Source organism: Molossus molossus, unplaced genomic scaffold, assembly GCF_014108415.1.
Source record: "Molossus molossus isolate mMolMol1 unplaced genomic scaffold, mMolMol1.p scaffold_m16_p_19, whole genome shotgun sequence".
NCBI lineage: Eukaryota > Metazoa > Chordata > Mammalia > Chiroptera > Molossidae > Molossus > Molossus molossus.
The window spans coordinates 12,540,071-12,565,934 of NW_023425354.1; the positions used below are offsets into that span (position 1 = coordinate 12,540,071).

The following is a 25,864-nucleotide window of genomic DNA, read 5'->3' on the forward strand; positions in this document are numbered from 1 at the left end:
CTCATCCTGTATCTGTAAGATCAGCTTTGAGGAGCTAAGATCAGGAACTTGACTTTCTATTATATACCACCATCTGGCCCATTAATTCCTCCTAGGGATGTCCTGCTGACTACCAGTTCAGTCATTTGACCTCTTCCCTTCTCCCCTCAGTGCTGTGTCATTAGTGACTCAATCAGCGTGTTTTCAACTAAAAGTGTCAAGCAAGAGAGGGAAGAAGACGGGCCATGTGCATGCACTCTGCTAGAGAGCTCCTTTGAATCAACCCCGATCAAAACTCTTTTGATATCATTGTCCCACAAATGACAGGTACCACACACTTCTCCATGAAGACACTCGGTCGCATGTCTTTCTGAAATCCAGAAACCCTGTATCTGCAGTATTTGATTGTTTTACAATCTAGTAACCCTGACAACAATGGAAACCTGGTTAACTTGTCCTGACTTGCTGTTAGCAGATGCCTGCTGGTCCCTGGTCATCACCACTTCCAGCCTGGTAGCTGCAAGTGTCCTCTACCAACACCTGTAAGAGTTCTGCTCTGCTCATCATCGTCCACAGGCTGCTAGCCCCCCATCTCAGGGCCTCACTGAGCACCCCTCCTCCTGCTTCGTATTTCAGGCCTCTTACCTGGCCCGATCCCTCCTGGGGGTGACCCTCACAGACAGCCCTTGTTAGGTCTGGCCCAGACTCCCCAGACTCTATCTTTCTCTAAACTCTAACCATACAGATCTGGGTCCTCTCCATAATTTTTTTTTCAACGCAGACTTTATTGAAGTTCTGCACACAGTGTGAGCCATGACTCGCTAGGAAAAGATTTTAGGGAATGAGTAGACGCACAGAGTTTTTACATACCTAATAAATAATCTGTTGGAGTTTTTAGTGGAATAGCAAGGCCCCTGTCCCCACCCTTGTTTGCTTCAGCTCAGGACATTTTCGGGGTTTTAGACTAGATACTAGGAGGGGACACACCTTCGTCTGCAGGCTCAGCCCAAGAATAGCACCAACACGCTTGGCCCAAAAAGCTGGGAGGAGAAGCCTCTTAGGCAGGAGCCATTGTTTTCTTTCACAGCAGAAAGCAGAAGGACTCTGAGAGCAGAGAAGAAAGTGCCCTCAGCCCCCAGCCTCTGCTTCCTCCGCAGCTCCTCTGGCCAGAGGCCAGATTTCCTCTTCAAACCGACGTGACAGCTGAGCGATAAGAAAGGTCACACACTTCTGCTGGCCCCACCAAAGCCAGCTGGATATGGACAAAACTAGCCATACACCAGACTGAGAACCAATCTGGTGAGTTGCGTTTTAAGTATTTTAAAGTAGTGTTCTCTTGTGAATTCCCAGAGCCTGTCGGCGGAAGCAGGCGGACCCTAGAGGGGTGATGCAGCCGGCAGCAGCCAACATTCCGTCTCTTACCTTCTGTGTTTTCGGCTACTCTTCCTCAATCCCTAATATTTTAAGGATGGGTATTTAAAGCACAAAGCTTTAGGCTTAAGAGAGCCAGTTGGATAAATGGCTGCTACCTTCCCGGGCCACCAGGTGAGGCTCCGTTTCTAGCAGAGCGGGGAGTCTCCAGGCACTGACAGGTGATGTGAGGGATGGGGACCCTGTTCTCTTGGTAAATACCCTGGAAAAGGGAATTAGGCTCTAGTGAACATGCTTTCAGATTATAGTCACTGAACTAAAAGTGATCCGGGCACACAGGCAGCTGCCAAGTCCCACCTATGGGGGAAGGAAACTGCCCAAACCTGCCCCTGGGAACAAAGGGGTTCAGAGCTTGGACACTGAAGAGACTTGGGGCTCAGGCTGCTCATAGTAAATTTCTTTTTTAAGGGACTTTTAAAAAATTAAATTTATTGGGGTGACATTGGTTAGTAGGGTCATTTAGGTTTCGAGTGTACATTTCTATGATACATAATCTGTATATTACATTGTGTGTACATTCTGTGCCCGCCACCCAAAGTCAAATCATCTTCCATCACCATATGTCCCCTCTAAACCTTCTTTCACCCCCACTCACGCTCTCCATCCCCGCAATCACCACACTGCCCATGTCCACAGGTTCTCTTTTTTTTTTTTTTTGCTTGATTCCTTCACACCCCCACCCCCGAGCTGCCAGTCTGTCTCTATTTTGCTTGCCAGTTCAGTTTGTTCATTAGAGTCCATATTGCTCACAGTAAATCTCAACCTCATTTCCAGCAAATGGTTGGAGGAGGGTGGTCAGGGAACCTCATCAGTGTTCCCTAGATTGTTGTTGAGTACACTTTGCGTTTGCTTAACAGCTAGTTTAAGAACAAACTCTGAATCGAAACCTGATGATAAGTACAGTGGAAACTGCCTGTACTTTAAAGCAAAGCCGTTCTTTGTACCTAAAACCATTTGGATGATTTTTATTTACTTATTTATTTTTTATCCTCACCCGATGACATTTTTCTATTTTTTTGTTCAGATAGAGTGGGAGGGAGAGAGAGAGAGAGAGAAACATCGATGTGAAAGGGACACATCGAGTGGCTGCCACTCACACAACCAACCAGGGCCGGGGACAAACTGCAACTGAGGCACGTGCCCCTAGCGGGAACCGAACCCGGGTCTCTCTGGACCCTAGGCCGATGCTTTAACCACTGAGCCAAAGCAGCCAGGGCATTTGGTTGATTTTTAGATAAACCATCCCCTCACCTCCTGCCCCACTTTTCCAAGAGTTGTTCCTGGCAGGGTAATTTCTCCAAGACCTTATGATAAACCATTTAGATTTTCCTCTTATTTTAGTAAAGTTTATCCATCTTAGATAGAAAGGACAGAAGAGGGAGAGCAAGGACAAAAAATATTCGATTGATTATTATTGTTGTTAGTATTATTATCATTACTGCTGTGACGACAGTGTCAAGAGCAGCCACTCTCTAATGGATGTATGGTTCGCCAGTACTTCTGGGTTTTACCCTCACGAGGGATCCTCATGTCCTCATGGAGGAGGTGATGAATAACAGAGTTAGTGGATTTGTAGCTTGCTAAACATTTTTATTTATTTATTTATTTTTTAATTATTTATTTTTTTGTTACAGATGTTTCTCCTTTTTCACCCCATTGGCCCCCCCACCCCACCCCATCCCCGGCTTTGTTGTCCATGTCCATTGGTCATGCATACATGCATATAAGTTCTGTGGTTTATCTCTTCCCACTCCCCCACCCCCTCTTCTGGGGGATGTCAGTCTGTGCCCTACTTCCATGTTTCTGGGTCTACCGTATTCCTCAGACTGTTATGTTTATTATATTCCATATATAAGTGAGATCATGTGGTATTTGTCTTTTTCTGCTTGGCTTATTTCACTTAGGATAATACTTTCCAGGTCCCTCCATGTCATCTCAAAGGATAAGAGATCTTTCTTTCTTACAGCTGCGTAGTACTCTATTGTGTATATGTACCACTGCTTTTTTTATCCATTCGTCTACTGATGGACACTTGGGCTGTTCCAGATCTTAGCTATTGTAAATAGTGCTGCTATGAACATGGGGGTACATATAGCTTGCTAAATATTTATATCAAAAGAATTTTGAGCCTGGCCAGTGTGGCTCAGTGGGTTGAGTGTCATCCCATGGACTGAGAAGTTCCGGTTTGATTCCACGTCAGGACACATGCCCAGCTTGTGGACCAAATCTCCAGTGGGGGGCGTGCAGAGGCAGCCAGTCGATGTTCTCTCTCATCGATGTTTCTATCTATCTCTCTCTCTAAAATCAATAATTAAAAAAAATTTTTTTTTTAAGAAAAAGAAAAAGAAACACCGAGGGAGGTTACACACAGGAGAAGGAAATGAGAAAGTGAAGCAGAGAGAGGCTTGAAGATGCCAGCCTTGACTATTAGTGATGCAGCCACAGGTCCAGGTGTGCCCGCAGCCACCAGACGCTGAGAGAGACAAGGAACAAACTCTCCCCGGAGTTTCTGGAGGGAGTGTGGTCCTGCTGACACCTTGATTTGGGTCCAGGATACTGATTTTGTATTTCTGCCCTTCAGAACTGTGAAAGAATGAGTTTCTGTTGTTTTAAGCCACAAAGTTTGTGGGAATTTGTTACAGCAGCCACAAGAAACTGAAACACCTGCCTCCTAGGATCTTTAAAATAACAACTTTATAGAGATGTATTTCACATATCATTACCATTCGTCTATTTAAAATGTACGATTCATTTTCTAGTATATTCACAGACTTGTACAACCATCACCACACTCAATTTTAGGACATTTTATTTTATTATGATTATTTTTAAAATATATTTTATTTCCCAGCCAGTGTGGCTCAGTGGTTGAGCGTCAACCCATGCACCAAGAGGTTGCTGGTTCGATCCCCGGTCGGAGCACATGCCCGGGTTGTGGGCCCGATCCCCAGTGGGGGGCATGCAGGAGGTGGCCAGTCAATGTTCTCTCTCATTGATGTTTCTATCTCTCTCTCCCTCTACCTTCTTCTCTCTCTAAAATCAATAAAGAAAAAATAAATAAATAAATAAATAAATATGTTTTATTGATTTTTTTAGAGAGAGATAGAAACATTGATGTAAGAGAGAAACATCAATCATGCCCCCTACTGGGGATCAAGCCCAGAACCCCGGCATGTGCCCTGACCAGGAATTGAACCAGGATCTCTTAGTCCATGGGTTGGCGCTCAATCCACTAAGCCACACCCGCCAGCAACTTTAGGACATTTTAATTACCCTTAAAAAGAAACCCCATACCCAAGCATTAGGAAACTACTAATCTACTTTCTGTCTCAGTGGGTTTGCTTATTGTGGACATTTCATGTAAATGAGATCAAATGGTATGTGGTCCTATGTGACTGGCATCTTTCACTTAGCATCACGGTTTCAAGTATTACCATGTTGGAGCGTGTATCAGTACTACTTCATTCATTTTTATGGCTAAATAATATTCTATTGTGTGGCTATAACATGTTTTGTTTATCTATTCATTAGTTGATAGACATTTGAGTTGTTTCTACTTTTTTGGCTATTATTAACGATGCGACCATGAACATTTCTGTAAACATGTTTTCATTTATTTTGGACATATACCTAAAAAAGGAATTGCTGCTGGGTCATATGGTAACTCTATTTTTATTTTTATTTATTTATTTTTTTAATCCTCATCCGAGGACATTTTTCCATTTTTTGTACAGACAGAGTGGGAGGGAGAGAGAGGAAGAGAGAGAGAGGGAAACATCGATGTGAAAGGGACACATCGAGTGGCTGCCACCCGCACGACCAACCAGGACCGGGGACAAACTGCAACCGAGGTACATGCCCTTAGCGGGAACCGAACCCGGGTCTCTCTGGACCGCAGGCCGATGCTCTAACCGCTGAGCCAAACCGGCCAGGGCGGTAACTCTATTTTTAACCTTTTGAGAAACTTTTTCAAAGTAAATGTATCATTTTACATGTTTTCCAGCAGTGTATGATGGTTCTAGGTTCTCCGCATCCTCACCAACACTTATTATTGTCTGTCTTCTTACTTATAGCCATCCTGGTGGGTGTGAAGTGACATTTATTGTGGTTTTTATTTGAAGTTCCTTAATGACTAATTATGTTGACCATCCTTTCATGTGCTTATGGGCTATTTGTATACCTTTTTTAGAGAAATGTCTGTTCAAGTCCTTTGCCCCTTTTAATTTTAATTTTATAAAATTTTATTTTTCAATTATAGTTGATGTTCAATATTATTTTATATTAGTTTCATGTATATAGCATAGTGATTAGACAATTATATAATTTATTAAGTGATTACCCCCCCCCAATTCTAGTACCCACCTGGCACCATACATAGTTATTATAATATTATTGACTATATTCCTTGTGCTGTACTTTACACCCCCAGGTGTATTTTGTGAGTACCAATTTGTACTTTTTAATCCCTTTACCTTTTTCACCCAGCCCCCCAAGCCCCCTGCCATCTGGCAACCCTCAGTTTGATTTTTGTATCTGTGAGTCTGTTTCTAGCAGGGGATGGAGGAGTACTGACCCCTCCCCAGTATCTCAGCCTGTTTCCCTCTGGCTCAGCTGTTCACCTTTCTGAGGGGCCGACTGAAGCTCTGAGGACAGGGCCTAGGTGGGTGTTGAATTAGGGTCTTTGAGGCCCTCCCTTTGTGCTCATTAAGCCAGTTTCCAGAGCAGCAATTCAGACAGGGCAGGCGGGGGCCCAAACCAGACCTACAGCTATTGTTGTTATCACACGTGTTTTCATTATTTTTATATTCTCATTGCACTCTGCTGATTTTCTTTCAAATCATGTCTTTCAAATGCCGGCTCTCCTTTGATCTTCATAACAAGACTAAAGTAGTTAGAGTGAGCATATTATTCCCATTTTATAGGTGAGGAAAGTGAACCTCAAAACATTGAAGTTATTAAACTGCGGAGCAGGGACTGGAGCCCCCCCAACCCTCTGATCTGCATGTTAATTCATCAGACCGGAGGCTACAGGCTGGGGGAAATGGCTGACATCTTATTTCCTGTCACTTTAGTCATGAGATAAATGGGGGGCCAGCTGTGTGAGGTGCCTGCAACTCTCAGACAGAACGGCTGCCTGCCTCCCCCACCCTTCCTCCCGGACCCCACCCCAGCTTCTCAGAAAAACCACTTCCTGAAGTCTGTTCCAGCAGGCAGCTTTTCACGCAGTAATGAATTGGTGTGATTTGGGTTCGTGTGACTTTCCTGGTATTTGAAGCAGAAGCACAGCATGTACAGACCACTCTGTCTTCTTTCCATCCCCTTTGGCTGAGAAGGGGAGAAGGGAGCAGCGCTCCTAGGGATGTAGGGCTCGGGGAGCTCGTCGGGCCTGCTGAGCACACCTGGGCCACCATCCTGGCCCCCGACCAGTCAGTGACTTGACTAGTTACCAGGGAGCTAAAATAATTGTGAGGAACACTTTTTTCTTGTTCCTGGTCAAGGAATCCACTAAGGAAAGGGGAAGGAAGGGGCAAGATATGTAAAGTTCACAGACATATAAAAAGCCATCCCACTTACAATTTTTTTAAAAAGCGAAATGGAAAAATTCCATTTATACATTGTTAATTTTCAATAAGACTTTCATACTTTACAAATAAAGACTAAGGAGCATGGTCGTCTTTTCTTTTTTATTTATTTATTTTTATTATTTTTTGTAAATCTAATTTTATTCTTTCATCCCCATTTATCCTCTCTATACCCCCCCCCCAACCGTCTTTTCAACGACTAAAATAAATGAGGAAGACCATATTCAGTTCTTACACCACAGCCAAGGCATTGGAAGAAAAGATTTCCATGAGAATGGGAAGGAGTGGTTCTGAAGGAAAGAGTGGGAGACAGACCCATGGGAAGTGGTGAGGGGAGCTCTCCCAGGAGGACCCACAAATCTTGTGCCAGACCAAACCATGTTGTCTTGGCTCTTGGGGCCTCATCATGTGACCCTGTGATACTGTCTGGGCTGGGCAGAGTTGGGTACAACAGGCGTTTTAAATGATTTCCAACCCTCTGAGGCACAGATTGTATTTTAAAATTCAATTTCTTAATTTGATTCTTAAAAGATAATACGTTCATATGATTTAAAAACTAACAAGGACACCAAGGTTTACAATGAAAAGGACACTGAAAACTCTAAAACATTAGTGAAAGTGGGCTTAAATAAATGAAGCGATGTGACTCATAGGTCAGAATACTCAGTATTGCCAAGATGTCAGTTCTCCTCAAGTTGATTTATATAGATTTAATGCAGTTCCAATCAAAATGTCAGAAGTTATTTTTTGGGTAGAAATTTAGAAGCCAATTTAAAAATTCATATAGAAGGGCAAAGGCACTAGAATAGCCCAAATAACTTTGAAAAGGAAGAAAAAAGTTCGAGGACTAAAACTACCTGACTTCAAGATGTATTATAGCGCTACATAAATCAAAACAGTGCGTTACTACAGAAGGATAAACAAATACATCAATGGAACAGGATAGAGACTCCAAAAATAAAGCCACACATATACAGACAACTGATTTTCAACAAAGTTGCAAAGAGAGTTCCCTGGAGAAAAGATCGTCTTTTGATAGTTTTTTTCAACAGGTGGTGCAATTCAACAAATGGAACAATTGGACGTTTATCTGGAGGGGGGGGGAGAACTTTGAATGACACCTTGCATCATTGCCAATGTTAACTCAAAATAGATAATAGATCTAAATGTAAAAACATGAGGGAAATCTTTGTGACCTTGGTAGGCAACAGTTTCTTAGATGTGAGACCAAAAGGATGATCCATAAAAGAAAAAAATTAATATACTGGACTTTATTCATTAAAAGTTAAAAACTTCGCCCTGGCCGGTTTGGTTCAGCAGTTAGAGCGTCGGCCTGCAGTCCTGAGAGACCCAGGTTCGGTTCCCGCTAAGGGTGCGTACCTCGGTTGCAGTTTGTCCCCGGCCCTGGTCGGTTGTGCGGGTGGCAGCCACTCGATGTGTTCCTTTCACATCGATGTTTCTCTCTCTCTCTCTGTTCCTCTCTCTCCCTCCCACTCTACCCGAACAAAAAATGGAAAAATGTCCTCAGGTGAGGATAAAAAAAAAAAAAAAAGTTAAAAACTTCGCCCTGGCCGGTTTTGCTCAGTGGTTAGAGCGTTGGCCTGCAGACCAGAGAGTCCTGGGTTCGAGTCCCACTAAGGGCACATGCCTCGGTTGTAGTTTGTCCCGGGCCCCGGTTGGGCTCTTGTGGGTGGCAACCACTTGATGTGTCTGTTTCACCGTCGATGTTTCATTCTCTCTTTTCCTCCCTCTCTCCCTCCTGCTCTATCTGAAGATAAATGCAAAACCAAAACCAAAACCAAAACAAAACAAAAACTGCTGCTCATCAAAAGACACCACTGAAAGGATAAAAAGCAAGCCACAACCTGGGAGAAAATATTTGAAAATCACATAATTGACAATGGACTTGTATCCAGAATATTGTATCAAGATCTCTAGCCCTTACCGGTTTGGCTCAGCGGTTGGAGTGTCGGCCTGCGGTCCAGAGAGATCCGGGTTCAGTTCTCGCTAAGGGTACGTACCTCAGTTGCAGTTTGTCCCCGGCCCTGGTTGGGTTGTGCGGGGGGGCAACGACTCGATGTGTCCCTTTCATGTCGATGTTTCTCTCTCTCTCTCTCCCTCCCACTCTATCTGAACAAAATATCAATGCCCTCAGGTGAGGATAAAAAAAAAAAAGAAAAGAACTCTAAAAATACAGTACTAATGCCCTGGCCAGTTTGGCTCAGCGGTTAGAGCGTCAGCCTGCGGTCCGGAGAGACCCGGGTTCGGTTCCCGCTAAGGGCACGTACTTCGGTTACAGTTTGTCCCCGGCCCTGGTTGGTCGTGCGGGTGGCAGCCACTCGATGTGTCCCTTCACGTTGATGTTTCTCTCTCTCTCTCCCTTCCTCTCTCTCCCTCCCACTCTATCTGTACAAAAAATGGAAAAATGTCCTCGGGTGAGGATAAAAAAAAAAAAAAAAATACAGTACTAAAAAAAAACAACCTAACCAAAAATTAGGCAGAAGATTTTAAGACACATAAGATAGAAAATAAGCACATGAAAACATGTTCAATATTATGGGTCATTAGGAAAATGCAAATTAAAGCCATGATAAGAAATCACTAGAACGGCTAAAATTAAAAAGATTGACCTGCCAAGTGCTGGTGATGATGTGAAGCAACTAGAACTCTCATTCTTTGCTGGTGGGAATGTTAAATGGTGTGATCAGTTTGGTAACAGCTGGGCAATTTCTTAAAATGTTAAACATACACCTACCATATAACACAGGCATTCCACTCCTAGGTATTTATCCAAGAGAAATGAAAGTATGTGTCCATACAGGGACTTATTCATAGCAGCTCTGTCCATATTAGCTTAAAATTGAAACAACTGAAATGTCTGTTAATAGGTGAATGGATAAACTAACTGTGTCATAATCATGTAATGGAATATTACTCAGCAATAAAAAGAAATGAAGTCTTGATTATGTGGATTGAATGAAGATAGGCAAAAAGAGTACATACTGTATGATTTCATTTATATAAAGTTCTAGAAATGCAAAGCAGCCCATAGTGACAGAAAGCAGATCAGTGTTTGCATGGGGGCTAGTGGGTGTAGAGAGAGGGGTGCAAAGGGGCATAGCTTTGAGGCGATGTATATTGTCAGTGCCCAGGGCAGGCCACCCCAAGATATCCCACAATGGCATATTGATTAAAATATGTTTTTTTAAAAATTCTCACCTGAGGATACTTTTCAAACATTTATCTTCAGATAAGGGAGGAGGAGGAGGAAGAGGAGGAGGAAGGAGAGAGAGAGAGAGAGAGAGAGAGAGAGAGAGACTTCGACTGGTTGCCTCCCACTGGTTGCCTCCCACATGACTCTGACCAGGGCTGGGACAAACTGCAACCAAGGTACATGCCCTTGACCGGAATCAAACCCACGATTCTTTGGTCAGCAGGCTGACGCTCTAACCACTGAGCAACCGTCTAGGGTTAAAATATGTTTTTATCGACTTTTTAGAGAGAGAGGAAGAGAATGAGATATAGAAACATCGATGTGAGAGAGAAACTTTGATCGGCTGCCTCCTGCCCGCCCCCCATTGGGGATCGAGCCTGCAACCCAGGCATGTGCCCTGACTGGGAATTGAACCTGGAGCTCTCAGTCCATGGGACAATGCTCAGTCCACTGAGCCACACTGGGCCAGGCGGCATATTGATTATTTTGAATGAAAATCACATGAGAAGTAGCAGGAGTGGGAGGCACTCTCTGACTTGCCTCTGTCCCTCTAAATGAAAGAAATAAACCTTCATAGTAGGTGCCCTCCATGTTCCTGAGGGCTCAGAGGCAAGCTTATCCAGGAGTTATAAAACCTTGTATAAACAAGCCTTGTAAAGCCTTTACGAATGTATTACCCAAGCCCAAACCTTGCTTAGATTCCTTTCTAGTGAGCACTAACTTTCTTTGTCCTGTCGGTTTCTCAGAAATGTATTGTGTTTTTTGGTCTGAAAAGTTTAAAAAAGTCTCCTGATTCAATAATTTCTTTGAGCCTTATTTTATGATCTGAGCATCATATTGTGATTCTCCTGTGCACATATATGAAGTTGATTTTCCCCCTGTTAACCTAGTCTGGTGGCAATTTTATTATTTTATTGTTAGTCCAGCCGTAAGAACTAAAGAAGGGGGGCGGATTATTCCCCTCCCTGACAACATGTTCAGTTGCTTAATTGGGGCTATCATGTCACGGAGTATATTTATGTCAACATTTTTCTAACTGTACCTTTTAAATATGTGCAATTTACAGTACATCAATTATAGATCAATGAAGATGTTAAAACTTTCCATTTCTTATGACAATTTTAAAATATAATACAAAAAAGGGTAATAGTTACATAATTTATTTATTTTTATTAAAGAGAGAGAAACATTGATGTGAGAGAGACACATCGACTGGCTGCCTCTCACATGACCCCAGCTGGGGCTGGGGATTGAACCTGCAACCCAGGTATGTGCCCTTGACCAGGAATCAAATCCGAGACCCTTCAGTCCATGGGCTGATGCTCTTACCGCTGAGCAAAACCAGCCTGGGCAGTGGTCACATAATTTAAAAATAAAAAGTGTGAAAGGTTTACAATTAAAAGAGTCCCAACTGCCCAGTTTTCACCACCCATCCCCCCATCACAGATAAGAATTATTTGCATTGCTCTAGACTTTCCCAAAGTTAATGTTTACCTTTACCGATTGTAAAATATCTTAGTCTACAGTAAACAGCAAGTCAAGCAGAGGTTCACACACCCTCAGGTAATCCCTAGGAGAGCCTACTACTTATGCCCAGCACTGAAAGAATACACTGTGATCCTTTCTGCCTATTTCCACATTTCAGATACTTTTTATTGTTATCTATCTGTTCATATCGTTTGCCCATTTTTTATTGTATTGTTGATCTTTTTCTTCTTGATTTCTGAGTGCTTTTTACAGTTAGAGAGATTAGCTCTTTGTTTATGATGTGAGTTGCAAATATATTTTCCAGTTTGCAGTTTTTCTCTTGACTGAATTTTTTTTTTTTTTGCAAAGCAGACATTTCATGGAGTATAATTTTTTTTTTTATCCTCACCGGAGGACATTTTTGCATTTATCTTTAGATAGAGTGGGAGGGAGAGAAGGAGGAAGAGAGAAAGAGAAACATCGATGTGAGAGAGACACATAGACTGGCTGCCACCCACACGACCCCATCCAGGGCTGGGGACAAACTGCAACCGAGGTACGTGCCCCTAGTGGGAACCAAACCCGGGTCTCTCTGGACCACGGGCCGACACTCTAACCGCTGAGCAAAACCGGCCAGGGCTCATGAAGTATAATTTAACAATTTTTTTATTTTAAGTCATAGTTAAACCAGCTTTTACCATTCCAAGGTTAAGAGGAATTCTTTCATATTTTCGTGTAGAACTTTTATGGTTTTATTTGTACCTTCAGATGGTTGGTTCATTTGGAATTTATTTTGGTGCATGACGTAAGTTGTAGGTTATAGTTTTTCTGCTTTTCTTTTAAAGCACTAACATGTTTTTTAAATAAAGCTTTTTTACTCTCCTGGTGTTCTCAAAGTATTAGCATTGTATATGAAACAATGACTAATTTTTAGAAGTTTACTTTTAGTTGGGCCAGTGGGGCTCAGTGGATTGAGCATTGTCCCATGGATTGAGAGGTCCCAGTTCGATTCCTGGTCGGCGGGGCACATGCCTGGGTTGCTGGCTTGATCCCCAGAGGGGGGCCTGCAGGAGGCACCCAGTGGATGTTTCTCAGATCGACGTTTCTCTCTCTCTCTCTCTCTCTTCCTCTCTCTTTAAAAAAATCAATAAAACATATTTTTAAAAATTAGAAGTTTAAACTTAAGAGTAAGGGGTGAGACATTTATCGCTATTGCTTGAATGTTACTTTGAGAAGCAAAAGTTGCTTACTCTACAGTATGGAAAAGTTAACTTTGGAGCCAACATGTATTTTCTTATTCATGATGATTCTTCTTTTCCTGCCAAATCAAAATTTGGTATATCGGTGGGGATAATTTCCAGCAGGCTTCCAAAGAAGATGGTTTACAGCGGGGAAAGGAGAACACAAAGCAACAAAGACAGAACAAGAGGAAGCACCTTCGCGCACGTTGGCTTCCACAGTTCTCATCAAAACGCACTGAGCCAACGAGAAGAGAATCGGGCTCTAGAGACTTCCGGTCAAGATGGCGGGCGGGTACCCGGGTCTCGCCTCCCACAGCCACGCCAAACTTACAACTAAACTACAGAACAACCATCCCCCAGAACCACCTGACACTGAGCTGAATGAAGTCCTACAACTACGGAGTTAAAGCAGCAGCTGCATCGAGACTGGTAGGGGGGTGGAGGGGACGGGCTGGTCCCACACCCACATGTGGCGGATAAAAATCAGGAGGACACCTCGGCTGGGAAGGTCCTCCCTGAAGACTGAGGGGTCCCCGTCCCACACCAGGTGCCCTGCTCAGGGTTCCAGTGCCAGGAAGAGAATCCCCATCACTTCTGGCTGGAAAAACCAGCGGGAACTGAGGCAGAGGGAGGCTGGGGTGGCTGGAGCCCCAGGCAGCTCCTCTTAAGGGCCCGCGCACGGACTTACTCAGACTTGCACCCTCTAGACTCCAGCATGGGGGAGGCAGCTCGAAAGGCACCAGAGACGTAAGGGGAAGAACTGAGTTGTTTGGCATCAGGGCAAGAGCTGGAGAGGCAGCTTTCTCCCAGACATGCTGGTGGAGGCCTTTGTTCCTTTGGTGAGCTCTTCCCCAGGGCGACAGACAGGTGTCATATCTGGCATTCCAGCAACCTGGCTCACACTGTTCGTCCCGCCCTGGTTATTCCCTGAGGCCCTGCCCCACCCAAGCTGTTTCCAGTGGCTTTACCACAGGATTGGCCTGTCTGGGCTCCTGCTATAGATTTTCCTAAATTCTCTCCTTCTTAAAAAAAAAAAATGTCTCTCTTGATTTTTTTAGAGACAGGAAGGGAGAGAGAGATAGAAACACCGATGTGAGAGAAAAACATCAATCTGTATGCCCCCTACTGGGGATTGAGCCTACAACCTGGGCCTGTACCCTGACTAGGAATTGAACTGGGACCTCTCAGTCCATGGGACAGTGCTCAATCCACTGAGCCACACTGGCTGAGCTCTAAATTCTCTCAAACAAGCAGCATCTGGCCTCAGTGATTCCCGTACCTCTCTCTAAGTGGCCCCAGGCACAGCACTAGAAGCAGCCAGCTTTGGCTCACAACTTGGCTTTGCCTGGGCACCTCCAAGCACAGCACAAGAAGCAGCCATCTACAGATCGCTTTGTAGCTTATGCCTGGTGGCCCCGGGTAGAACACAGGCAGTGGCTGACCTTGCTTCAGAGCCAGCACTCCTAGTGGACAGCTTCAGACCTCGGCATAGCACCACCACCCAACTATCTCCACAAGCAACACAATCAAGGAGTGGACTCAGTGGGTACCAGAGCCCTGCTGAAGCAAGTCTTGTTCTGTGTGGTGGGCCCCTGCATAGCTGAGGTAGTCAGAGGTCAGTGCTCAATGGGCATAGCCAGTCCTCGCAGCTGATCAGCCTGAGTAAATCACCCCCATTGACATGCCAACAGCAATCAAGACTCAATTACAATATAAGGGTGGACAGTCCACACTAGGAGTGCACCTTGAGGACCCAACTGGGGTGATCAGGGAGGTTGTGCTACTGGACCCTATAGGACACCTACTACAGTAGGCCACCCTACCAAGCCTAGGAGACATAGCAGCTCTACCTAATACATAGAAACAATCACAGGGAGGCAGCCAAAATGAGGATACAAAGAAACATGTCCCAAATGAAAGGACAGAACAAAACTCCAGGAAAAGAACTAAATGAAATGGACATAAGCAATCTAACAGATGCAGAGTTCAAAACACTGGTTATAAGGATGCTTAAGGAACTTAGTGAAGGCCTCAAGAGCATAAAAAAGGGTTAGTCAGAAATGAAAGATGCACTAACTGAAATAAAGAATAATTTACAGGGCCCAGCCATTGTGGCTCAGGGGATTGAGCATTGTTCCATGGACTGAGAGTCCTGGTTTGATTCCTGGTCAGGGCACATGCCCAGGTTTCAGGCTTGATACCCAGTGTGAGGTGTGCAGGAGCCAGCCAATCAATGTTTCTCTCTCACATAGATGTTTCTATCTCTCTCTCCCTTCCTCTCTCTAAAGGTTCAATAAAACATATATATATAATATATATATATATAATTTTTTATTCAGTGAATTAAAAAATAAAGAAATTAGCTACAAAGTCATGAAAAGACATGGAGGAGCCTTAAATGCATATTTCTAAGTGAAAGAAACATACTGCATGAATCCAGTGATAAAACATTCTGAAAAAGGTAAAACTAGAGAGACAGTAAAAAGATCAGTGGTGCTCTGGCCAGTTTGGCTCAGCGGTTAAAACATCAGCCCTCAGACAAAAGCGTTTCGGGTTCCATTCCGGTCAAGGGCATGTACCTCGGTTGCAGTTTGATCCCCAGCCCTGGTTGGGGTCATGCAGGAGACAGCCAATCGATATTCCTCTCTCTGTCTCAAACATATTTTTTATTATTAAAACAAAATTTTTTTTTTCTTTATTGATTTTAGAGAGAGAGGAAGGGAGAGGAAGAGAGAGATAGAAACATCAATGAGAGAGAACATCGACTGGCCACCTCTTGCATGCCCCCCACTGGGGATTGGGTCCACAACCTGGGAATTGAACCAGTGACCTCTTGGTGCATAGGTCAATGCTCAACCACTGAGCCACACCAGCTGGACAAAACATATTTTTTTAAAAAGAATAATTTATAGGAAATCAATAGTAGAGTAGGTAAAGCCAAGAAGCAAACCATCAATTTGGAATATAAGGAAGCAAAAAACACCCAATCAGAATAGCAAAAAGAAAAAAGAATACAAAAAATGAGGACAGTGTAAGGAGCCTCTGGAACAACTTCAAGCGTGCCAATTTTCGCATCATAGGGGTGCCAGAAGGAGAAGAGAGAGAGCAAGAAATTGAAAACCTATTTGAAAAAATAATGACAGAAAAGTTCCCTAAACTGATGAAGAAAACAGACATACAAGTCCAGGAAGCACAGAGAGTCCCAAACAAGATGAACCCACACCAAGGTGTGGTTTACACCAAGAGGCCCACACCAAGACACATCGTAATCAAAATGCAAAAGGTTAAGGACAAAGAGAGAATCTTAAAAGCAGCAAGAAAAAAGCAATTATTCATAGGTCCCTTATAGAAGGGAACCTCCCATAAGACTGTCAGCTGATTTCTCAAATGAAATTTTGCAAGCCGGAAGGGAGTGGCAAGAAATAGTCAAAGTGATGAAAAGCAAGGACCTACAACCAAGATTATTCTACCCTGCAAAGCTGTCATTTAGAATCAATGGACATATAAAGAGTGTCCCAGACAAGAAAAAGCTAAAGGAGTTCATCACCACCAAACCAATATTATATGAAATGTTGAAGGATCTTCTTGGAGAAGATAAAATATATAAACAATAAAATGGCAATAAATACATATTTACCAACTATTGAATCCAGAAATAAAATGAACAAGCAGAACAGAAACAGACTCTTAGATACAGAGAACTTTTTGTTGGTTGCCAGATGGGAGGGGAGTTGGGGGGATGGGTAAAAGGCGAAAGGATTAAGAAGTACAAATTGGTTATTAGACTGATGAACCTCAAAGGGAAGGGGGGAGAAGGGGCAGGAAGAGATAAACCAAAGAACGTATATGCATATATGCATAACCAATAGACACAGACAATAGTGTAGTGAAGGCAGGGATGGTAGGCTGGAGCGGGGGAGGGGGTCAATGAAGGGAAAAGGGGGGACATCTGTAATACTTTCAACAATAAAGGTAAGTTAAAAAAAAAAAAAAGAATTGTTCTCTAGCTGGAAGTCATCACTTCTTGGTACTGGCCCTGAAGTAGAGAAATCTTTGGTTTCTATCATCTCAGCTAGTCTGACTTAGCTTTACTATTACCAAAAAGGGGCCCTGGCCCTTAGCAGGTCTGCCTAGAGCTGACCAGTAGTGTGTGGGTTCTTGACTTCATGCAGGAAGAGTTTCACAACATGAGTCCAGGTAAATTTTAGAGGGTGTTTATTAAAGTTGGGGACAGTGAAACAAGAAAGGGCTGGGAAAAGAGCCTGGGCTGGGCTGCTCTGGCTCACTAGGAAGTCAGAGAAAAGGGGCCTTGGGGACAGGCTCACAGGGTTGGTCTGGAACGAACTGCTGCTGCCATTGCTGCCCCGGTTGCAAGCCTCATGGGGTCCCATAGAGTTTAGGAGACGCGTGCCTGTGGGGGAACAGCTCCTGGGAAGGAGAGTATGTGCTGGGATCTTCATTTTGAGGGGTATTACAGGCTGGGCAGTTAAGGGAAGTCTTAGGGGAGGATCGCAATAGAATATTCATCAGCTTTATGCTGATGTACCAAAATGAGGTTTATTCTCTTAACTTCATTTATCCTTGGGTGTGGTTGGTAAATGGCCCTAATTGGATTTATGCTATCTGTCTCCCTGAGTAGGGTGATTTAAGCTATTAGCCGCCTGGTTGGGGAGAAGTACAAGCCATTTACTCTCAAGTGTCCCTGGTTTAGGGAAGATAGGATTTACTAGGTGGCTGCAAACTGCTGTCTCAGTTTCCCCATTCCGCTTGTCCCGAGTACGAGCCTGTCTCATTACCATGTGGCAGCATGCGGAGGTAGCATTTCAGAAACAACATGGCACACTGCCCTGTGACGAATGGGTAGGAATTAGCCAGGAAGAAAAAAATGGGCGGAAGGGTACTCCAAGCAGGGGAATAGCACTGGCGTGTGTTCTGGGAACTATAAATTCTGGTAGCAGGAACAGAGGCTCAAGGAAGGGAATGCGAGAGATGTCAGCTTAAGAAATATCCAAGAGTAGCCCTGGCCGGCTTGGCTCAGCGGTTAGAGCATCGGCCTGTGGACCAGGGAGACCCAGGTTTGGTTCCCGCTTAAGGGCATGCACCTCGGTCGCAGTTTGTCCCTGGCCCCAGTTGGGGTCATGTGGGTGGCAACTGGTCAATGTGTCAATGTTTCTCCCTCCCACTCTAACTGAGGATAAATGCAAAAATGTCCTTGGGTGAGGATAAAAGAAAAAAAAAAAGAAATGTCCAGGAGCATTTGAGATCTTGTTCCCCATCAGTTTGTAAGAAAAAAAAAGAAGTAATGTCCAAATCTGTGGAGAATTTTTATAGGTATTTATTTGAGCCAAAACTGAGGATAATTGCTAGAAAGCAAGACCTCGAATGCTCTGGAGAAGGACAGTTCTGCAGTTTCTGTTACGCATTAGAAATTAAGAGGATGTCAGGAGGATTCCATGAAGGGGGCGAAAGCAAGGTGGTGTTGGATCACGGGGTAGTTAACAAGATCACGTGCTCTCTGGAGGGTGGTGACCTCAAGTTCGGGTATGTTCACCTAGATGCACAAAAACAATGGAGAGGGTCTGCTTAAGGCAAAGATGGACCTTTTCCTTAAGTTATAGGCCCTGGCCGGGTAGCTCAGTTGCTTAGAGTGTCATCCCGATACGCCAAGGTTGGGGACTTCATCCCCAGTCAGGGAACAGACTAGAAGCAGCCAATGACTACATGAGTAAGTGGAACAACAAATCAGTCTTTCTCTCTCTCTCCCCCCACCCTTCCACTCTATAAAATTAATTAAAAACAAGTTACGTGCCTGAGCATAACAACGCATCATGACCTGTCCAACTCAAACAGGAATTTATGATTAGGTCACCCTGTGAGGTTACTTTCTGTTGGACTCCTTTTTGTCCATGGAGACCAGGCTAGAGAGGTTAGCAAGGGCTGGATGGTGGAGGAGTGTAAACTGACTTTCTCTGGAGGGCAATAGGGAGCCAAGATGGGGTTTCCCTGGTGAACCCACAATTTTCTGGAAAAGTCAGCCCTGTCCCATGGCCCTGCCAGGAAAGGCAGGAGGTCCACACTTATGCTATGTGGAAAGAGTCCCTTTGGGGGTCAAAGGGAGGCAGAGGGGTCTTGCTGAGTGTCCAAGGAGAGAGGCCATTTGGCTGGAAGTCGGAGAAAGGGAGGAACCCTCTTACTCTTCCATGAGAAGGGGCCCCAAACCCAGGCAAGAGAGGAGCGTCAGGAAAGCTGAGGTGAAATACCACTTGTGCCTTTTTTCCCTCTTAAAAACTAAACAAAGCAGCTATGTTCCGTGGCCCCTCAGGAAGACCAGTCATTTCCTGAGGAGATATCAGGCCAGCCCCAGGCATTGTTCCCGGTTTCCAGCAATGGCCTCCATTACCTGACCAGCCTCGCAGCCGGTCCTTCTGCGGCGCTGGCAGAAGTCACCAGAGTGGTCTCCGTGCTTTGCGCAGAGCAGTTCCTCATCTGCAGTGTCTGAGAAGCATCTTCTGCTGTAGGAGCATGGCCCCAAAGCAGAACTAACTACTCGAAGTCTGGCTTTTCAGATTCAGCTGGGGTTGACTGCAGGCAAGATGTGGCCGGGAGCCCTGCTGACACTTCTGCTCTGTGAGTTTCACTCTCTTCCTACATCACTTGCACTGCAAGAGACTCGGAGCAGGTGAAGTCAACATCTTTTTCTGTCTTTTCCAGGTTCAAGCCTTGAGGCTCAAGAAAACTGTAAGTTGTAAACTTTCCACCTAGATGCATTCCATCTTTCTGTGACTCTTCACATTCATGTCAAACTGCTTGGGTTGATGTTTCTAACAATGGGGAAAACGTATTCCAGTTGAAAGCTAATGTTTATTGCTTTCTGGCATTTTTTAAAGGTTTTAGAAAAAAACAAAACAAAACACTTGTTCAAAGCCAAGTTCTAATCAGCATGTTTTCTAGATCCTAATGAACTGCTGTATGTTAGGATTGGGCGGGGTGATTAAAAAAAAGTGAGTGAGCCGCCTTGGTTGGTTTGGCTCAGCAGTTAGAGCGTCGGGCTGCGGTCCAGAGAGACCCGGGTTCGGTTCCCTCTAAGGGCACATAGCTCGGTTGCAGTTTGTCCCCAGCCCTGGTTGGGTTGTGTGGGTGGCAGCCACTCGATGTGTCCCTTTCACGTCACTGTTTCTCTCTCTCTCTCTCTCTCTCCCTCCCACTCTATCTGAACAAAAAATGGAAAAATGTGAGGATAAAAAAAAAAAGTGAGTGATTGAATAATTTGTTTTTTGTTGTCCTACTGTAAAATTCTCATTTTCATATTCTACTCCTCCCCAATTTTTTTATTCACAAATGAAATGTAATCAATTTGTTAGATTCATGAAGACAGAACATAGTTTATATTGTTGTTACAGCTCTTTTCCTCCTAAATGATCTAAAACATATTGGATTTCATTTCCCAGCCACCCACGAGGCAGCAGTTCTACCTACAATAGGGTGTGCTTGTGCACAGGGAGGTGGGCTCATCCTTGAATTCTGGTTTATCATTCACTTTGGAGTTCATTTTGAATCTTTAAGATAAGCGGGTGTGGTTCTGCTTCAATGGGGACCATGTGAAGGAGGGAGCTTGGCTGGATCTGGGGGCTTCGTGGAGGGAGAGCCCACAGGGCAGGGTCCCTTGTCAGTGATCACTTCAGTCGGCAAAGAATGGCGGTGACTGGGTTGTGAACAGTTGTACAGCTCTCTGGAGGCGGTGTACTTGGGTGATGCCAGTTTGTTGAGCCAGGGCTCAGAGCAGGGGCTCCAGGGCATGGAGGCCTGGTGTGGCTGCTAGCAAAGCCGGTCTGCTGGTCTCCCGCTCAGCTGCCCATGTGCTCTGGCAGGCATTTGATCCCTATGGCAACCCATGGAGGCAGGATATCCATTATCATCCCAATCAACTGATAATGTCTCTGCATCTCAGAGAAATAACTGACTTGCCTGATGAGGGCCAGGACATCAGCACTAGAACCTCTGCTATCCAAAACCCACCTAGTCTGTCTGGACCATAGGCCTGACTCAACTCTTTTTTAAAAATATTTTTTCTTTATTGATTTCTAGAGAGAGAGGGATGGAGGGAGAGAGAGATAAAAATATCGACGAGAGAGAACATCAATTGGCTGCCTCTTGCATGCCCCCCACTGGGGACTGGGCCTACAACCTGAGCATGTGCCCTGATCAGGAATTGAACCGGCAACCTCCTGGTGATGGCTCGATGCTCAACCACTGAACCACACTGGCTGGGCCTGACTAAACTCTTTAAAGCCACTTTTACTTTGCCTCTTTGAGCCTTTTTTTCACCTTGTAAAGTGGGGGTGATAATAGGATTAATCGCAGAGTCATGTAAGGATAAGAATCACAGAGTCATGTGCCTGCCCAGCATGTGGGCTAAGTGTGGTTTGCCATCTGCAGTCCTGGTTCTCCCCAACTGTACGTGCACAGCTCCTGCGCCACCCTCTCTGTCCATGCCAGCCCACTCCTCCCAGCTTTTGTCCAACCACACCCTGCCAACACTACTGCTTCTGGGCTTCTGTGTCCTTTGCTGTGGACATCCTGTTTCCCAGACCTCCGGGTTCTCCCACCTCCTTCTCCATCTCAGATGGACGTAAATCACCCGCTTCTCATGGTTCGTAGAGAAAGGTCTTTGTACTTTCAGGGAAGACCTCAGAACTGCAGATTTAGGGCAGGCGGCTCTCCCTCTGCTTCCTCAGGCCTCCACCTTGTTTTATACTTGAGCAAACTAAGGCCCGGAGGCCAGAAGGCACTTGTGCATGGTCACAGTCCTGGGTGTTAACAGAGTGGGGCCTAGGATGCAGGCTCCCACTCCTCGGGCCATCCCAGACCATGCTGAGAACTCCTTTGCCATGCATGGCCTCCGAACCTGCCCCACATCGCCTGCTCTCTGTGGTTGAGGTCCTGGCTAGCTTGGCCCTTCCACTCCTTAATCTCAGGCCCTCGCCCTCCCCGGGCCCTCCTGCCTCAGGAGATGACCTCAGCCTCATCTTCACCTTGAAAACAGTGCTGTCTGGAGGGAACTCCCTCAACTTCCCGCCCTGCCCTGGCTACAGCTTATCTGCCTCCCCACCCATCCTCCTGGCTTCCATCCCAACTCAGACAAGACTCAGACTGCCCCTCCCCCTGTGCTGACCAGGCCAGCCTGGCCCCCTGGGCTCTGAGCCCAGCCCTCGCCTGCCCCCAGGATCACTTTTTATCATTGATTCAGTTGCCATCCCACATTTAGTGTCTTACCCCCTCCTCTAGGTTCCCCCAAACATGATTGGTAGCTCTTATTTTTTTTGGAAAAAGGAAAATCACACACACCCCCTCCATTTATCTTGTGTCCCCCATCTGTCCACTCCCCTCCTCAATCAAATGTCTCTGAAGGCTGGGTTATCGGCACTGTCTGCTCCCTCCCCTCTTAGGCAGCCCTCACTCAGCAGTCTGGCCCAGGCCCCTCCTCCCTGCAAGGAAGCCTCTACCGACCCCCTGAGGCCAAATGCTATGCACACTCCAGCCCTTAGCACTGGGGCCCTTTGCACACGCCTCCTTCCCGGGCCTCCTGGCCCTCCTGCCTGGTGTTCTCTTACATCTCCGACAGACCTCTCCTTTCCCCAGGGTATCTGTGGACTTTCCCAGGGTCTGGACTCCCTCCATCCCCTTGTCTCTGCAGGCTCCCTGGTCTTATCCTCTCTGGAGCTCAACACCTCTCTACACTCCATATACCCGCAGGCCCCGTCCAGCCCTGGCCTCTCCCCTGAGCATCAGGTGGAGCCAGTGGGTGGCATCTCCTCCTAAATGTCTCCCAGGTCCCCCCAAACCAGTGTCATCACAGGACTTTTTTCTTCACCCTTATCTTTTTCTGCCATTCTCTACTTTAGTCAGTGACACCTATATCCTCCTGGGTACCTAATCTAGGAATCTTATCTTCCATTCTTTGCTTCAACCCCCGTATTTAATTAAACGAGTCATTTTTTTTTAAAAGATTCTCATCCGAAGATACTTTTTTCCATTTTTTATTTTCAGATAGAATGGGGGGGGGGGAGGTGTGTGGCGAGGAGAAATATCCATGAGAGAGGGACACATTGATTGGTTGTCTCCCACACAACCCCGACTGGGGCCGGGAACTGAACTGAAACCGAGGCACATGCCCTTGACCATAATCAAACCCACGACTCATTGGTCTGCAAATCAACACTCCACCGCTGAGCCAAACCAGCCAGGGCTTAAACAAGTCTTTAAAAATTTTTCTAAATAAAATTTATTTATTATTATTGATATTTAGTATATTCATAATGTTATGCAAACATCACCACTGTCTAGTTCCAGAAACTTTTCAACCCCCCCCCCCCACCACCACCAAATAAGTCCTTTTGTGTCCACTAAATAGTTCTCAGGTCCATCCCTTCCGTCATTCCCGCTGCACCTGGCCTCGCTCAGACCTCATCAGCTTTCGTCTGAACCCCTGTCCAAGGTGGTCTCCCTCTAGCCCACATTGATCTTTCTAAAGCTCCGGGGTCATCCTGTTACCCTTCTCCTAAACACCCAGGACAGGGCCCAGCTTGTCAGCACAGTGGGCCAGGCCCTCTGTTCTGGAACCTCTACCTGGCTCACTTGGCCCCTCTGGCCCCATTCTCTGGTTCCTGTAACTGTTTGTGCCCGTGCACTGATTTGTCATGCCCCTGTGCCCTGGTACATGCTGTTCCCCTGCCCAGAGCACCCCTGTTCTTGGCCTGGTTCAAGGCTTGGTTCAGAGATCACTTCCTTCAGACTTTCCTTGGCCTCTCCTGGGCAGCCTTTCCTCTTGGTGTTTGTATCACTGGACTCGAGCTATCTGCGTGGCCTGTGACAGGGGTGATTTAGTATTCACCTTGTAAGCCTACTACCTAGCACAGGGGCTCGGTAAATGTCTCATTGAAGGAGACACCAACTGAACTTGGAGATATTTGAGATTAAATGAGAAGATGGGCCAGCATGCTCTGTGCTGAGCGCTGAAGTTCCGCAGGGACTTTTGTGATTTTCCTGACAATAGCGGAGGCTTCTCCTTCTCTACCCCCCCTTTCTGTCTGCGTCATTTCCAGGTTGAGGGCCAAGTGGCTGGCTGAGTCATAATACCTCATCTTCCCAGGGAGCATCAGCATCCGCTGACTGGCAGCTGGAGGTAGAGGAAAGCAGGCCCCTTGGTTTGAGTGTTCGAGGACTTGCCACTGTGGTCCCTGGGTGCCTCATCTGTGCTGTGGTGACTTTGTTACTTTGGATTCTTCTCCATCAACCTTCATCTCCCCTGGTTGAAAAGAGCTGACCTCTTTAGGCTCTTTTACAACCCTGTCCTTCTATCACGACAAAACCTTTTGTATTTTATAAGAGAGCTGTGGATCCTCTCTCCAGAAAAATGCACACTTGCCCTGGCCAGTGTGGCTCAGTTGGTTGGGTGTTGTCTCATGCACCGAAATGTTGCTGGTTTGATTCCCAGTTAGGGCACATGCCCGGGTTGCAGGCTTGATCCCAGTGGGGGGGGTGTAGGAGGCAACTAACTGATTGATGCATCACTCTCACATTGATGTTTCTCTCTCCCTCTCCCTTTCTATCTCTCTCAAAATCAATGAAAAACCTTTGAAAAAAAATGTTCCAAGGGTCAGGAATCCAGGAGTGGCTTAGTTGAGTGGTTCTGAATCAGGGTCTGTCAGGAAATTGCAGATAAAATGTTGGTCAGGGTTATAGTGGTTGGAAGTCTTGTATGACACTGGGAGATCTTTTTTTTCTCCTTTTTTTCCCTTTATTGATTTTAGAGAGAGAGGAAGGGAGAGAGATAGAAACATCAATGAGAGAGAATATCGACTGGCCGCCTCCTGCATGCCCCCCACTGGGGATTGGGCCCACAACCTGGGCATGTGCCCTGAGCGGGAATTGAACTGGTGACCTCTTGATGCATGGGTCGATGCTCAACCGCTGAGCCACACCGGCCAGACTGGGGGATCTGCTTTTAAGCTCCCTTATTTGGCCGTTCCTCACCATGTGGTTCTCTCCATAGGGATGCTCATGAGATGGCAGCGGGCTGCCCAGAGTGAGTGACCACAGAGAAACAATGAGTGACTAAGACAAACGTTGCCATGTGTTTTATAATCTAACCTCTGAAGTGACATACCAGCCCTTTCGTTGTATGCTGTTGGTCACAAGACCAACCCTGACATGATGTGGGAGGGGACCACATGCAGATGTGACTACTAGAAGACAAGGCTCACTGGGGGCCATCGTGGAGGCTGGCTACCACACGGGTGGCGGAGGTGGTGGCGGTGTTGGCGGCGGAGGTGGTGGTGGCGGAGGTGTTGGCGGCGGAGGTGGTGGTGGCAGAGGTGGTGGTGGTGGAGGTGGTGGCGGCGGAGGTGGTGGTGGTGGAGGTGGAAGTAAAATAGAGGCTGCTGGTTTTGTTACATCAAGTCAATGAGGTTTTGGGTTAAGCTGAAGAACTAGATTTATATGTTTTTATATGTTTTGTAGAATGCTTTTCCTTCTTCTGTCCAGCCCTCCTTCGTCTTCCCTGTGTGTGTTTCAGCTGGCCATGGGAGTGTTCTGTTCCTAACTGGGAACCGGTTGAGTTAATTTATTAAGCAGATGTGTGTTCTTGTTGCTTAGAAAAGCAAGATGATGGACATGCCCCATGCTCGTGGATTCTCATCCTCTCTATAAACTACCCACGTGTGCTTTACAACTGTGAAAAAGTGGTAGGGCTCCTATAGAAAGGAAATGAACTAGGTCTGGTCAGGAGGAGGCCCACGCAGGGGTAGCACTGGGGTTGGAAGGCCTGGGGCAGGGCAGGATTGTGAAATGCAGGCTGTGAGCTCCAGAGGGGAGGAAACTGGCTCACTCTACTCTGAACCCCAGCATCGGGTGCAGTGCCTGACACACAGAGCCCACTTCAGTGCCTGCTC

The 25,864-nt window shown here is 45.8% G+C and overlaps 1 protein-coding gene across 4 annotated transcripts in view; it reads left to right on the top strand.

Annotated features, from left to right (window-relative positions):
* The first annotated feature begins 1,091 nt into the window (after positions 1–1,091).
* The window catches only part of PECAM1 (platelet and endothelial cell adhesion molecule 1), a 64,047-nt gene continuing 39,274 nt past the window's right edge, over positions 1,092–25,864 (top strand). The window contains exons 1-4 of one of the 4 annotated variants that reach the window (XM_036267855.1): positions 1,092–1,278; positions 8,767–9,005; positions 19,481–19,541; positions 19,626–19,652. In XM_036267855.1, the coding sequence (XP_036123748.1) occupies positions 19,508–19,541; positions 19,626–19,652 (61 nt within the window). In that variant the 5' untranslated portion in view covers positions 1,092–1,278; positions 8,767–9,005; positions 19,481–19,507. Of the gene's footprint in view, positions 1,279–8,352; positions 8,365–8,766; positions 9,006–19,211; positions 19,542–19,625; positions 19,653–25,864 lie in introns of those variants that run through there. The other 3 variants (XM_036267856.1, XM_036267857.1, XM_036267858.1) reach the window with 3 other exon arrangements.